Here is a 15,299-nt window from a genome sequence, read left to right as displayed (position 1 = left end):
CTCATTACATATTATGCTTGCTGAAACTACCTATGCTACAGTGTGAATGAGGTATTAGGCCCACGTTTTGCATCCTCCCCTAATTCTGGTTACTAGGCTAATGTTGAGCAATCAGTACAGCCAATACCACCCTATCATTATAACATAGGAAGCACTGTGATTCGATAATTATATATATAAGTGCGTGGCTGCAAACTCTGTTTAATCCGTTTCCAGTACCTATCTTATTCAGAAATCATTTATGATTCGAGTTTTACCAAAGAATTTATAAGTTGTATTGACTATAAATTAGTTGTTAGCTGTTATAACAGTGAGAGTTATAGATTTTATTTTATTTTTTAATGAATAAAGTTTAGTTTTGTATTGACTGTAAACAAATTATTAACTGAGTTATAATAATTGCATTCAGGTTCAGAGAATGTTATCTTGAATTTTCTGTATAATGAAAGGAGATCATGTCATACTTGTTTCAGATTTGAGTTGCAAGAGAATTGTTACTTTTCATACTTAATTGTAATGTCCCCACTTTGAAATAGAATTTAATAATAAATGATAATAATAAAATTGTCCCCTACCTGATCTATTTCAATATATTAAAATTGATTGATATTCTTCAATTAGTTATTAACAAGTGCTTATCTATTTTCCTCATTATTAATATAGATATCAGACCCTGCTACTACTTCAGTTTTAAGGGAGAATGGTTTACGTATGTTACCAAAGCGCTTAGAGACCAACTACAATAGGTTCCCTCAAAGTTTACAGATCCAAGCCCTGGGTCAATACCCTCAAGACTTATGGGTTGTTGATCCCCACCCTATCTTGAGACTTAACCATCTTCTTAAATACTAACAGTAATAACATGATTTAGACTATAAGTACACTAACTTCTCATGTATTATGAATATATGTGAAATTAAGTATGACTGTCATACATATTACAGTTTATATCAATATTATTACTAGATTTTGCATAAAAACTTTATCAGGCTTCATATACTAAGCATACATATTAAACACATCCCCATGCATACCACCAAGAACACAAATGTTACTCCCTGTAACTTGATAACAATTCTGATCTGATCTAATCAATGGTGATGTCACTAGACGCTTTTGATTCCTTCCCTTTATATCTCTCAATTTGAGGGAGAGGTCACACCTCTTCATCATGTATGCCCTTTGGCAAGAGACATACCCTTTCACCATTAGCACCCTTTGAAAGAATACAACTCTTCATTATTTCTACCCTTTGAAAGGGACGTGAAAGGGACGCAGCCTTTCATAATCAGATTTACACTAATTACTTAAATCAGATCTGCACTTCTCATTTCCAAATTATCCCCCCTCTCAAATGAGGATCTCTTCTCCCTTTTATATCTCATTGTTGAGGGAGTCACAACTTTTCCTTTCATGTCTTTTGACTCTTCATTAACTTAATTAATTTTTAATTAATCATATTTAATTATATTATTTAATATTTTAATATAATTTTTAATATTTTAATTTTATTATTATCATTTATTATTAAATTCTATTAAAAAGTGGGGACATTACATTAATAGAGGTGATATATTAATTTGATCATTTTCAAATAGAAAAAAAAGAAAGCATTGTTACAACTTATTGATTCATTTTGTCGAGAAGGAGAATATATTGTAGAAAATAATGGAGTGCTCATTAAGAAATTTCCTTGCTATGGAATTTTTTTTGTTGTTTCTTTTATTTATAATTTAAATCTTTTGAGAAAATTTAAGTTTGCTAGGGGAAGAGCACCAGTAGCCATCATAGTTCCAATAACCGCACACTTATAGTCATAGTGAGCACCCAATAGCCGTCATAGTTCCAATTTTTGAAAAGCCCATTAATAAATTTCACATGTACCAATAGCCGATCACTTTTTGTCAATTTTTGTTCATAATTGGCCCATTTGTGCACCACTTTTGGAACATTTGTGCAAAACTATTGGGACATTTGTCCACAAGTACTGGCGATTTTCAGTGGACGGTTACTGGAACATCTTTAATTAGGTATCAGGCAACACTTTGAAATGTGTACTTTTTGACCTTTGTGAGCATAACTGATCCCACAATGTGCATCGTTACAACCTAGAAGCCAGAACAATAGCTATAAGCAGTTAAGTCGCATACGAAGACAACTAAAAAAAATCGTCAAAATCCGATGTACTGTTTAGGATCTGTGGGCGTGCAAAGTTAGCTATGACAGCTACTGGTGCTCTTCCCCTATTACATATTTACATGAAGTTGGTAAATAATTTATCAAGTTGATAATGATAAGAATGGGAAGACATGTTAGTTTTAACTTTTAGGGATTTTTTTCTGAACCTCCCAATATAGGAAGGTAGCAAATTTATATCCAAGTGGTTACCAGGGAAGGTAGGTTTTATCTTTATTTCAAGTGGAATTATGTATGATAAATGGACAAGTGACAAATATAGGAAAACAGGGAAGGGTAGATCTCACTTAAATTGCCTGCTGATAGTTGGCTTAAATGCTCTGGCCAAAGCTGTTTCTGATCATTTGATACTAGATGATTGGTTTACTTTACTCCCTGCCATATCATGATGATAGGACTGCATGTTCATATGTGAAATGTTAGATAGATGCATCATGCTACACTAAGATTCCATCCTGCCTGAAGGTTCCAGATTGCGTTAGGTACCTTCGCAAGGGTCGGGATCTCTTTGTACATGAAGAGCACTGGTGAAGCATTTGCTTCGTGATTGGGTGGAAAAAGCACATGAATCGTATTTTTGTCTCACGGAAGCAGATGGAGAAGAGTTCATGGCAACCAGAGGCAACATTGTTATATAGTATCATTGTATTTATTATTTCATGAAATCGACCTTATGGTCATATTATTTGATAAAATTTGACCTTATGGTTTTGCTAATGTATTATTCCTCTTGATGAGATGGATATTGTAATTTGAGTTTGAAGTATTTTGTTCATATTTAATCTTTAAGGAAAATTATGAGAATTTTCAAAATTTTCTATTTTATTGATGTCCACATCTTTACAGACAATATGTTGTCATTCCTTGCTAAACAAGGAGAAATGACTTCTCAAAGGTTTCCGCAAATTGAAAATGGTTTTAAAGTTTTATATAAAGATAAATAAAATTTGCTCTATTTGGTCAAAATCAGTAATGTATGAGAGAATAATAATAACAACTTTTATACTATGAAAATATAGTTTCATTAAAGCAGAGTAATTACGTTCTTACTTAACCATTGAATCAGCATTGTTCTGAGGGGGACGGCCCAATGTATATAATGCCATGGTCAGCTGGAAACTCACACCCTAACACATCACTGTCATCTCCCACCTAAAAAATATGTACTTGTCTCAGAGGAACATATGGGGACATCGTATGTCTCCCTGAGGCGTTGCTTAAACAACAGAACATTTCCTATATAATTTTTGTAAATTCACTTTTTGTTTACAGAGAGTTCAAAGAACAAAGAAAACTAGTAATAGATGAATTTTTCTGATTTGAACTAAATTCACACATGTTTTATAGCAGAGATTTTTCCTAGCAAAGGCCAGACCACTTAGAGTAAGAACAGAAGCAACCACTAGCGTTAATATGGTTATGCATACAAAAGCTTTATCGAATAGATGGAATGGAAGTGGGAAATTTATTGAAATGAGAAAGAATTGGACTAGGGAAATTCATTGAAAAGGAAAGGAGAAGTATTACATGTTAGTAGCTTGTGTTAAAAGATCAAAACTACATGATGGAATTCTCTAGTCATCAGCTTCTGCAAAAGATCTTCAAGGTTATTTAACTGTTGCCAACAGTATAAACAAAGTGGGATCATAAAATAACATAACCCTCCACATTACCTTTATGGGCCTAAGGTTATTAATACTTTTTACCTTAGACCCATAAAGGTTAATATGGTATTGAATTTTAAAATATCATCTAACTCATAAACTTTAACATAAACCCCATATGCATGTGTTCTTGGACTTAGCTTAAACAAAAACGGATTTGGTTACTTCAATCAAATCTATAATAGGTAAGGCCTCCAGCCCAAACTCTAGACTTTAAAAAAGAGAAAAAAAAATCGTCTCATTTTGCACTGTTGTTGCAATAAGGCCCTCTGAAAAAACCATTCAGATAGCCATAGAAAAAAGAGCCCAAAAAATTTTGGACCACTCAACCAGCCAACCTAACTGTTTATGCAACATTCTCTTCCAATATGCCAACCTATGTTTTTCAATTCATTAAAATCTCCAGGCATTCAAATGTAGGGATGTGCTCTTTGTTTATTGCAAGTTGTCTGTTTATTATTCCAACCTGTTTTGAGAACTTGATTCCTCTATTGAGAGCCAAAGCTAAGTTCACTAATTATCTAGAAAACTATTTGCTTTCTTTAGTCTGAATGATCCAGCTATTTTCTTTGTTTGATGTATCCTACATGGAAAATGCCTTTAGCTGGATGGCAAAGACCCTCACCATTTTGTTAGAAACACGGTTGCCGTTGCACCAAAAGATTGATCTGTTAATGTTCAATACAGCCGTAACATTTAATGAGTCAAGAGGTGATTAAGCCATGTCGCAAATCCGAGCACTGCGTTGCACAACACAAAGAAACCAAGGGCGCACACCTTGAAACAATCCCCCTCCAGCGCAAGCGAGGGTTTAAACCCGTGACCTAGGCTTTGATACCACTTGCTAGAAACACGGTTGCCGTTGCACCGAAAGATCGACCTATTAATGCCTGATACAACCATGAGATTTAATGAATCCATGGCAGGTGGTTAAGCCACGTCGCAAACCCGAACACTACGCTGCATGGTAAAAGGAGACCAAGGGCGCACACCTTGCAACACATTTATACTGAAACCCTATGAGTATATTTACAAAATGACCAAAGGGTCTTATGCTGTGAAGTTGATTGAAAAGACTATTTGATGGGACTTTGGCATTACATTTGAGAAAATTCCCAATTTGTCTAAGTTGACTCAAGACCTGTTCATGGAAGCTTCGGCATGAAGGGTTTTGCCCATATGTATGGATTGAATCTCATGCTTTCTGACTCGACCAATTTGTGAAATGGAACATTTTTATTAATGTTTGTGAGAGACCCAGTAAGGTCTATGGGACAAACAAAAAAGAAAAAGGTGTAAAAATAATTAATACCAGTTGCTTTGCAGCTTAACGGCCATTTTCTTTCATGATGTCGTATACTTTCATATAAATATTATCAATGCTGATAATTGAATCTTTGAGGGTATCCACTTGTTTAATGACAGATTAATAATCTTTGTAAGCTATTCAACCCATTATTTGTAGGTATCTTTGCTCCTTCAAATCAGAGTGTATTTGTCAGGATAACTATTAATTCCTTGGGCTTGTGTATGAGCAAGCAAACATGTCTTGCAAGAATAGTTGAACGTTCATCCTAAAACTTTATAGGTCCAACTTCTGTGTGTGAGACCAATGATATACTAAGTAATTGACCCATAGCAGGGAGATTAAAGAGAGAGATTTGCCATTGTTTGAGGGGAGAAACCAATTGGCAGCTTCCTATCTATTGGTGTCAAGATTCTCAAGAACATTTGCCACTTGTTGGATAAGCCAGTAGATAGAATCTAAGTCACCAGGTTCGGTCGAATTTCATCCTTGAAGTTCAAAATTCGTCGAAATTTAAAACATGCAATAAAAATCGTTTAAATTCGTTGAAGTTCGATTGGTCAAAAAAAGTGATTTTTTTTTTCTGTTAATATTTTTTAAATCACGATTTAAGATTTCTTTCGGTTTTTTTTTTTATAAATGAGAGGCCAACATTTGTTGAAACACATCTTCAGTCTGCCCGCTGCCGTGAGTCTTCAGGCCACGTGAATCTTCAGTCTGCCGTGAGTCGCAGCCTGCAGGAGAAGTCGCGGACCCGCGGTAGTCGCAGCCTGCAGGAGAAGTTCGTCTGCAATTTTTGCCTGCCGTTTTTGCCGCCATTCGTGTCCTAGCATATGTTTCCTATGGTTTATATTTTATAAATATGTCAGCTTTTTGTAATGATTACAAATCTATTTATCAATGTTAAACTATTTAGACAATTTTATAGATATATTACATATATTTATTAAAAAAAATTTAAAATTACATATGACAAATTTAATTCGAATTTTATACATTTTGAATTTTTTCCTCATCGAACTTCCCTCGAATTTCAAAGCTGTCGAACTTCGAATTCGAATTCGAACCTGTGACTTAGGATAGAATTATTATAATTGTTTTGTATCAGATGTTAGTTATTTGATAAGCCATGGAATGGAATCGTTATAAATTTATAATTGTTTCAAGTCTAGTGTCTATTGTTTGATAGCCAGAGGGTGTCAACAACATTCGCCTGTTATTGGATACGCCAGTGGATGGAATTGCTATAATTGTTTTGGATCAGATGTTAGTTATTTGATAACCCATGGAATGGTGTTGTTATAATTGTTTTAAGTCTGTTGTCTATTGTTTGATAAGCCAGAGGGTGGTATTGCTATAACTGTGTAGGCTTTGTACTTGCTCTTAGTGTGGATTAAAGATGCCCTTTATAATATGTTTCGGACTTATAATTGTTTTAAGTCTGTTGTCTATTGTTTGATAAGCCAGAGGGTGGTATTGCTATAACTGTGTAGGCTTTGTACTTGCTCTTAGTGTGGATTAAAGATGCCCTTTATAATATGTTTCGGACTACAACTACAGTATGTCTGTTAAAGACAGAGGTAGTAACCATAGCAAGCATAGCTGTGAGCTGAGTATGGATCTTGATTTCTAAAACCAGCAAAGCTGTTGCCCCACCCACAGGGAATAGGAACAAAAGGGACAATTCTGAACAAAATTGCACAAAAGATACCCCATAGAACTAGCATGCGAGCTGTAACAAAGTCCATAATCCACAACGGAACAAAAGAATTGATAAAAGTACATAAGTTTTCACAGTCCATAAGATTGTTCATCAATGACTAACAAAATTCACAGTTTTTTCCATAAGCTCTTTCTAACAGAAGAATTGATGTCCTTATTATGAACTTGCAGTATTTTTTATGGACTACTTTAGCCCTAATTTCTAATTTTGATGTCCTTGTTATGTCCCTGGCAAACAAGTAAATGGTGCACATCACCTCAGTGAAGTCGGCTTGTCTTCCAGGGTTATGTTGCGATTCCGGTTTAATCTCGATATCCGCAGACTCGTCCACGATTTCCTGCATTGTGTTTTGAATGAATTCATCGAAGGAGTCGAGCTGCTGTCGCACCAAACCCTTCTCATCAAAGTAGGAACTGATCACCACCCATGCGTCCTCCTGGGTTATATCCTCCCTCCCATCGTCCACCTCCATCTGTTCAACCTCCTCCTCTCCGTCTCCATCCTCCTCCTCGTTCACACTCACACTGTTATTCCCATACTCCTCGTCCTCCACGGCATACATCTTTGCCGTTTTAATGGACACTCAAAACCTTTGTTTTGCCCTGCTCTTGTTCTTCCTATTGCTGGGGAACTTGATTGAATCGAGTGCGACTGGAAAGACAGGAGAAGGGTTCGAGAGATTTGTTAATGGGGTTTCGCCGCCACTTATAAGCCTTGGACAGTTCAACGCGGGCAATATGTATCGATGATCTTGCCCGTTTTCGCAACCGACTTCCTGCGACTAACCTACATCCGTTAGATGGGTTGATTTTATGTAAGTTTGCAATGGTCAAAGTTACACCGTCATGCCATTTTTACTTGTCTCTTATCCAAGAAGAACTGGTGCATTAGATTCGATTTGGAGTGAAGGATGCTGGATTGTACACCTTCATTGTGGTTATAGCTAATTTTCAGCATTCATATATTCTAATGGGTACATCAGATTTAGATATTTTTTGTTGTTGTTTTTATATGCTACTTAACTGTTTAAATCTTGTTTTAGTTTGTGGAAGTGATATATGTTGGAAGGTGTGAGGGTTAAAAAGTGAGCATTTCAAAGTGTCTTCTCATATCTATTTAAAGATGTCCCAATAATACTACAACCACTTTAAAAATGGTCAATACTAATGCAAATATGTCTCCTAGTTTTGCGCTATGAGTGTCAAAAAAGTTGCACAACTCCTTCAATTAAAGTCCAAAAATTCTAACTAGTGGGAGTAAAGTAGGCAGCTATTGGTACATGTGAAATTTATTAATAGACTTTTAGTTATCATTGTTTTGGTTTCTTTAAAGATAGTAATTGGACCGTTGGGTGAACAAGGAGTGAATGATAATTTGAACACCGGGGTAACTAGTATTCTTATGTTATAGTAAGTGTAATTTATTTTTTAAGTAACAATACTCTTAATTACTTTTGATACAATGTTATCTTTTTATTGGTATCTAAAAATTTAAGTTCTTTATTTTGAAATAAGTGATTTAGATGATGTCTTTAAATATGGTAATTTATATCCTAGTTCATATATGTTGATGTTTATCTTGATAAAAAATCATCATTCTTTTAAATATTGTCAATTTGAAATAAATATAAAATAAATTTAAATTTTGTGAAATGAGATCACATCAACAATATTATCAAAGAGACTAGAATGCATTAACAAATATGGGTTGATACACTTGCAATAAAAAAATCAAATGAGAGGATAGAGTGGCTTAGCTTTAAAAACAATGATAGGGAATGATTGATGATGATAATATGGATTGATTCACCACCCTACAAAATTAATAGCTTCATTATACATAGTTGCTACTAGTTTGTGGATATTTTTATTACACAAAATGGATATTAAGCAAAGCATTCATACATGCAAGTGATATGTGATCTCATTGACCTTTTATAAATGATATGATAAACCAAACAAATGTCTTCATTAAGTTTAAAGAAATGACATATTTTTTTTAGCAAATGGTGAGAAAAGATTGAAAAAAAAAGTTCTGCTTCACCTTCCATATGCCATATTTTTCCCATATTTTTCACAAACATAAAGCTCAAATAATGGCATATAAGTCATTTTTTATTTATAATTTTTGGTTTTATACTTTACCTCATTTCTTATATCTATCATTGCTAATATATATAGCTTTGAAAACTTATTTTATTTTGAAAAAAATTGTGATGTGTTTTTAGGTATTTTAGACAAATGACATCAATTAGTCATAATATACCAAGAAAAGCTATTAAAAATCAAAGTTGCATGGACATTGCAATATTATCATATATATATAGATTAGCATGAAACAACTTCATTATGGTCTGTATTTGTTGGTGTCACGTGAGAAAATAGTAGAGAAAATACTAAATGTTGGTGTCCTTGGATATTAGTCTCTAGAAATGGCATTTATATTTTTTTCTTTAGATTTTTAGTTTGTAAATGCTTAATTGATATGGATTCAGCAAATAAATTTTTGTACCCAATTTAACTTAAGGAAGCATTATATCTAAACTTAAAGTAGCTTTATTTTTATTATTTTTATTTTTAATATAAAAAAATAAATAGATGTATAGCTTGGAAAAAATTAGTTGGATTCTAATAAAGTTGATTAAGAAGAAAAATTCCATAATCTTTTTACTAATACAAAATTGTTTTAAAAAAAAAAAAGTTTTTATATGTTGGGTTATTAAATTATGTAAGATATTTAGGACATTCAAAATTTCTAACTTCACATTTAGAGGCTTATCAAGAAGAGTGCTAATGATGCTTACAAAAAAAGAAGCTCTTATATAAATAATATTTGAAGTTTATATTTCTTAGTATCATTGATCTTCGTAGGTTTGATATTGTACATAGAGAGAGATAATATATTTGGAGAGTAGTTTTCTAAGAGAATGAGTGTAAGAGATAGTTAACTAGTATAACTCAACTTAACTAGTATAACTCACTCTTTAAGAGTGGATAACTAATAAACACATCTACTTAGATATATAGTTTTGTTATTAATAGAAATAGGACATGGATAAGTGAACATTAATTAATGTATCATCTATGTTTTTATATAATAAATATTTATAAATTATATTATAATGATATACAAGTGCAACTTAGAACCATGTAAAAGCGTATGATTAATTACATACATTAACAACCCCCCTAAGATGTGCTTCAATGAGAGAAGGACAAAAGAATTAATTGAACTATATTCTCTTAATGACACCTTACTTTACTATTAACAGCTGCCTAAGCTAAATAATTATAGCCTCGTGCAAGGGCTCTATGAAGATGTTTGCAACTTGTTTAGTTGCATGAAAATGCTTTAAGATCGATGATCTTGTCATGGATGAGTTCCTAAATATAATGCATATGAATCTCAATAGTTTGTTTGTGTTAGTGTTCCACTAGGTTTTGAGTTATGTGAAGATAAATTTGATTATTGCACCAAAGCATTATAAGTTGGGTATCTGGTGAAAATTTGAACTCAAAAACATGTGTTGATCCCACATTTACTCATAATCGGTAATAAAAAATCCAATATAAACAGCTTCCATAGTAGACAAAAGTAGTAGTACTTTCAAGACCAAGCCATGGGGCCTACCTTGATATGATAGGTTCAACTGCCATAGTTGACTTGCAATCATTTGATATCTATCCCTATCACTATCAGTGTAGCCTTTAACAATGTGTTTATCACTAGCGGTGATGTTTCTTGTTATCCCCCCTCAAGGTTTAATGAGAAATTGAGGCTTCTCCACCCAAATTGTACTTAATTCCCATAATTTATAGTATCACGAAGGTATTGCAGAATGTATTTTTAAATTTTCAATGGCTATTCATAAGGTCTTCACAAAAGCATGATAGAAGATTCACAATAAAATTAAATATTCAAGAAATGTAAAATTCAAGAATAAAATACTTCCCATCATCTAACTGTATAACGTGTCATTCGCCACAAGAGAAGAAAAATTTGTGGAAAGCTTGACTCCAAATTGAAAAGTAGCTAGAGAAAACTTATAATTTTCCTTGTTGAATACTATAGAATGTCTTGAGTATATTTGGATTGATTAAAAAAATCCTTTCGTACATTGAAATTTATTGACCACAAAAATAATAAAAAATCTAATTCAATCATCTCAAAAGAATTCATTAAGTATGCTTTCAAATCATGAAGCTTCTTGTTGGAAGCTCTTGTGATGATTAAGTCTTCAACATAGAGGATAGAAAATAGTAGTTTTCAATCTACTTTTGCATGTAGATTATAGGGTCAAAGAGACTCTGTCTAAAACTAGAATTGATAATAAACATGAAAATCTTTCCATAACAATATCAAGGATCATGTTTCAACCTATACGAGGATTTCTTCAATCCACACACATAGCTAGAGTTTTCACGATCGATATAATGTATAGTGGGAAATGTAAATTTCTTTCAATAAGTCTTTGTGCAAGAAGATATTTTTGAAATCCATTTTATGTACTTCCCATACTTGTGTTATAGACAAGTAGAGTATAAGCCAAATGGAATTCATCTTGGCTAATAAAGAAAAAATATATGGTAATCAACACCTTCAACCTTTGAATTTTTTTTTCTACAAGTTAGGATTTGTACATATCAATGAACCTATTTGCTACATATGTCATTTAGTATTTTTGGGAAAAGTGTGTCAACCTTGATCCTAATGTTAATGTAGCTATGATGAATGAAAAATTAGGTTTTAACAAGTTATGCTTTGTAAACTACGAAATGACCTAACTTTCACATGCATCACATTAAAATGAGGATGAACTCAATAGATCTAACCTCAATTATATTAAGAAAAGGTTTCAATGTTGATTGAAGTCCTATTCCCCTTTTGTTTGAGTTGAAAATGTATTTGAAATTATGCAAATTGAATGTTATATCTAGTATAAGAAAGTACATGCATGAAGTTGCAACTTGGATTAATTATGCTAACCAATAATGAACAAAAACTTCATAATAGGTATATAAATGGATAGGGAATTTGGTTATGTACTTGTAGATGAAATCTGAAGCTGAATTGATAGGACCAAGGCATTGGATGCCCTGGTCTTCTGAGCTATAATCTGGGAATCTAGATCATGAGACGATCTAGAAAGCAACCTTAAAATTTGGAGTTGAACTGAGAGGACTAGGATGTTGGGCACCCTAGTCCTAAGATAGGGGCACTGGGCGCCCTAAACCTGGGATAGGGGTGCTAGGCACCCTGGTCCCTAAGAATTAGGCTAAAATTCTAATAAAGGATCTATGCCTACTTCTTGAGGTTTCTCGAGGTCTTTTGACTCTGTCAGGTATTGTTGACCCTTTTATGTTAACTTAGTTGCATATCCAATCTCATAAATTTAAATTTTTTGCATAACATGTGTATTATGCGCACCTAGATAACCTATGTGTTATGTGCATTTTTGTTGACAACGAGCAGTTGGGGTCTTTTTTGCCCTTGCATCCTTTTCAGGCTCCAAGTTCTATTTTTGAGTTGACCCAGTCAGTCGGTCAAGTCACTTAAGTTTCTATCGGCTAGAGGGTTCCCTGTCGTTGGCGGGTCGATCTCTATCTTCATTTTGATTGGTTGGCTATAGGTTCTTTTGGCTCCCTCGGCGTTGTTTGGCAGGTGCGTGGGCTATTGGTTTTGCTCCTCCCCACCTCCCCACAGTCTCTTTTGGCTCCTCCAGTGCTTCTCGCGAACTGGCGGGGAGTTGTCTTTTTCCTCCCGCCATCTCGTGACAGTTTTCGAGGATGAAAGGCAGTCGTGCGGGGTAACACGAGTATAAAGGGGCTCTCCCTGCTATCCCACGACAAGTTAGTGGATATCACGGGGACCTTGCGAGGTAACAAAGGTGAAAGAAATGTGGTTCCCCGCTACCCTGCACTGAAGAAAAAGCAAATCAAAGCACCCTATGGAGTAAGAAACACAAAGGCAGATGGTTTTCCCCCGCCATCCCGCAACAGTTTACAAGCACACTAAGATATTGTGTGGGGTAACAAAAGATAGGGGCGGATGGCTTCCCCGCCATCCCACATGCAATTTCAGGATGCTCAAGGGCTTTGTGAAATAAAGAGGAAGTGATGCGGAAGGGCTCTCCTCGCCATCCCGTAGGGTAAAATCAACGCCCAAATGATGCGCATGGGATAAGGAAAAGAAAAGTGTGGGGGTTTTCCCCTACCATCCCATGTCGAATAAGAATGCACAAAGATGGGCGTGCAAGGTGACCAAATCCTAGGGGGATTGTTGCCCCCGCCATCCTGCACAGTAAGATGACCGCTCAACGGTCATGCGGTAGAAGGAAGCATGGGCCTAGGGCACCATGTCAGTCATTGTTGACCGTCAAATCTTCATTAAGGCTCGATCAGACGACCATGTTTTAAACCCAAGTTGAGCCCTTTTGAAGGCTATGTGGCCAAATCTGATGCATTAATTTTTTGCGTGATTTGGAGGATCCAAGGGCCAAAATTCAAACTTGTAGGGGTCATTCGCATTTAAACCCCTATGCAAGGTGGTTGTTGACTCGATGGTCGAGGCCACTTTTTCTATCCAGTCGACACCTGATTTCATATCAGATCTCAGTCCAACCACTAGATTTGCTCACCATTTCTCTAGAGGTGACTCCTACAAACGACTCCAAATGTCATCTCATGCCTATTCATTGCTGGATGAAGACTTTTACTCTACAGATGTACTCAAACCCATTCCACGCAAAGTTCTCTCCCTTATTTATAGGGATTTTTCTCTTTGAGAGAGGATATTTTTAGAGTTGTCCTTGCACGCCATCAGATCCTTGATTTGATCTTCTTCTCTGCTCTGATATTTTCTAGCCTAACCCTAGCTAGGGTTAGGGTTAGGGTTTCTAACTTTAGTTCAATTTAAGTTATGCTCGAACTATAGAGGCAATTTTGTCACCTTTTCTGGGGATCTATCTTTTCTTTCTTTTGCAGAATTCTTATGTCTCTTTGCACTTGTAAAATCTGCTTGGCCCTTGCATGAATAAAATTAGTCTTCTTGCCTTTATTCAGTTTGATCAGATTGTGCAAATGTTTACCTTCATGTTTGAATGCATTATGATTTGCTTTCCTTAGTTGTAGGTGACTGTGTTGATCCCTTTGTGGATGTTGATTGTGAACTAGTCTTGGTTCCTCTCCTCATCTCATAGAATTCCAACCTTCACTCGATCTTAGGTGATTGATTAGAATAGAATATTGTGCATACTTGGGTAGTTTTGTTGATGTTTTGTGTAGCTATAGGCAGGAAGATCACAGTTTCAATATGGGTGCAAACCCCCTTCTCCTTCTTTCAACAACCCTTCTCTCTCTCCCTTTTCCCTGTCAAAGCTTAGATTAATTTTACCAGTGTTGAGTTGGTCCAACACTCTGCATTTGGATTGAAGAGGAAGTCGGCCTTCTGTAGAGATTCAACCTCACAACAACGCAAGGTCCCACACTTGAGAGGTTGATTTAATGTTTCACAAGGTTGATGATCAAGGTCGATCATCACAGGGTGTAAAATTTTACATGAGAACAGGTACTTGTAGCTACACACAAGAAGAAAGAAAGGGGGTTGTGGATAGGGGTTTTCTTTATGTTAAACCCTAGGTTTAGAATTAACCCTGATTGAAATAGATATTGAACTTGAATTGAATTGGAAATCTTGAAATGCTTGAATTTAGGTGATTATACCTTGTATAGGTGATGCAATTCTCTTAGGATAAGTCCTCCATGTTTTGATGCAATAACATGATAAATCACATAAAATTCATCATCAAATCATACATAAAACATAACATGAAGATGTCTTGATGTAGTTTGTTGCTCCTCAAATCAGATCTACCCTTGAGGAATAAGAATTACTCTTGAATTGATGATAATGTTAGCATAAGATGTCATTATAAAAATGAATTGAGAGGGATGCCTTATATAGGGATTTCGTAATTAAATTCACCATTAGGCCAACTTAGAATTGATATATTTTCGCATGGAGTGGGATTTGAATTTGATAGGACTACCAAATTATTCTCTCGAAATTCGGGGAAAAAAGTGTGGGACAAGGGCAAATCCCAACGACCCGGTCCTATCAACTTTTCTTTGAATTTTTAGGGATGCGAGATAATAGAGATCTAATGTCGAATCCAACTCAGTGGCTCAAACCACAAAGCATAGGTATACAAAATATGCTTTTAGAAATGAAATTAGGGTGAGATTAAGGATAAAATAATAAAGGGCACACCTAGAATTAAGGGCCCAAATAAGAGTGTGATGATGTAATATAGTGGAAGAAGACCCATAATATTGAATTAAATATTAATTAATTATAATAAAGTTCCCATAATGCATAGAGGAAAGGGAAATATTAAAATAGGTGTTAGGAG

General features: G+C 34.8%; 1 protein-coding gene across 1 annotated transcript in view; it reads right to left on the bottom strand.

The window, feature by feature from the left end:
- LOC131060991 (DNA-directed RNA polymerase II subunit RPB2) overlaps positions 1 to 7,787 on the bottom strand; it is a 31,965-nt gene extending 24,178 nt beyond the window's left edge. The window contains exon 1 of the mRNA XM_057994489.2: positions 7,146 to 7,787. Coding sequence (XP_057850472.2) covers positions 7,146 to 7,451 — 306 coding nt within the window. The 5' untranslated portion in view covers positions 7,452 to 7,787. The remainder of the gene's footprint in view (positions 1 to 7,145) is intronic.
- Between the last annotated feature and the right edge of the window lie 7,512 nt (positions 7,788 to 15,299).

The sequence above is a fragment of the Cryptomeria japonica genome, chromosome 9 (assembly GCF_030272615.1).
Source record: "Cryptomeria japonica chromosome 9, Sugi_1.0, whole genome shotgun sequence".
NCBI lineage: Eukaryota > Viridiplantae > Streptophyta > Pinopsida > Cupressales > Cupressaceae > Cryptomeria > Cryptomeria japonica.
The sequence above is the reverse complement of the archived record's forward strand: the minus strand, read 5'-3'. Positions and strand labels throughout refer to the sequence as shown.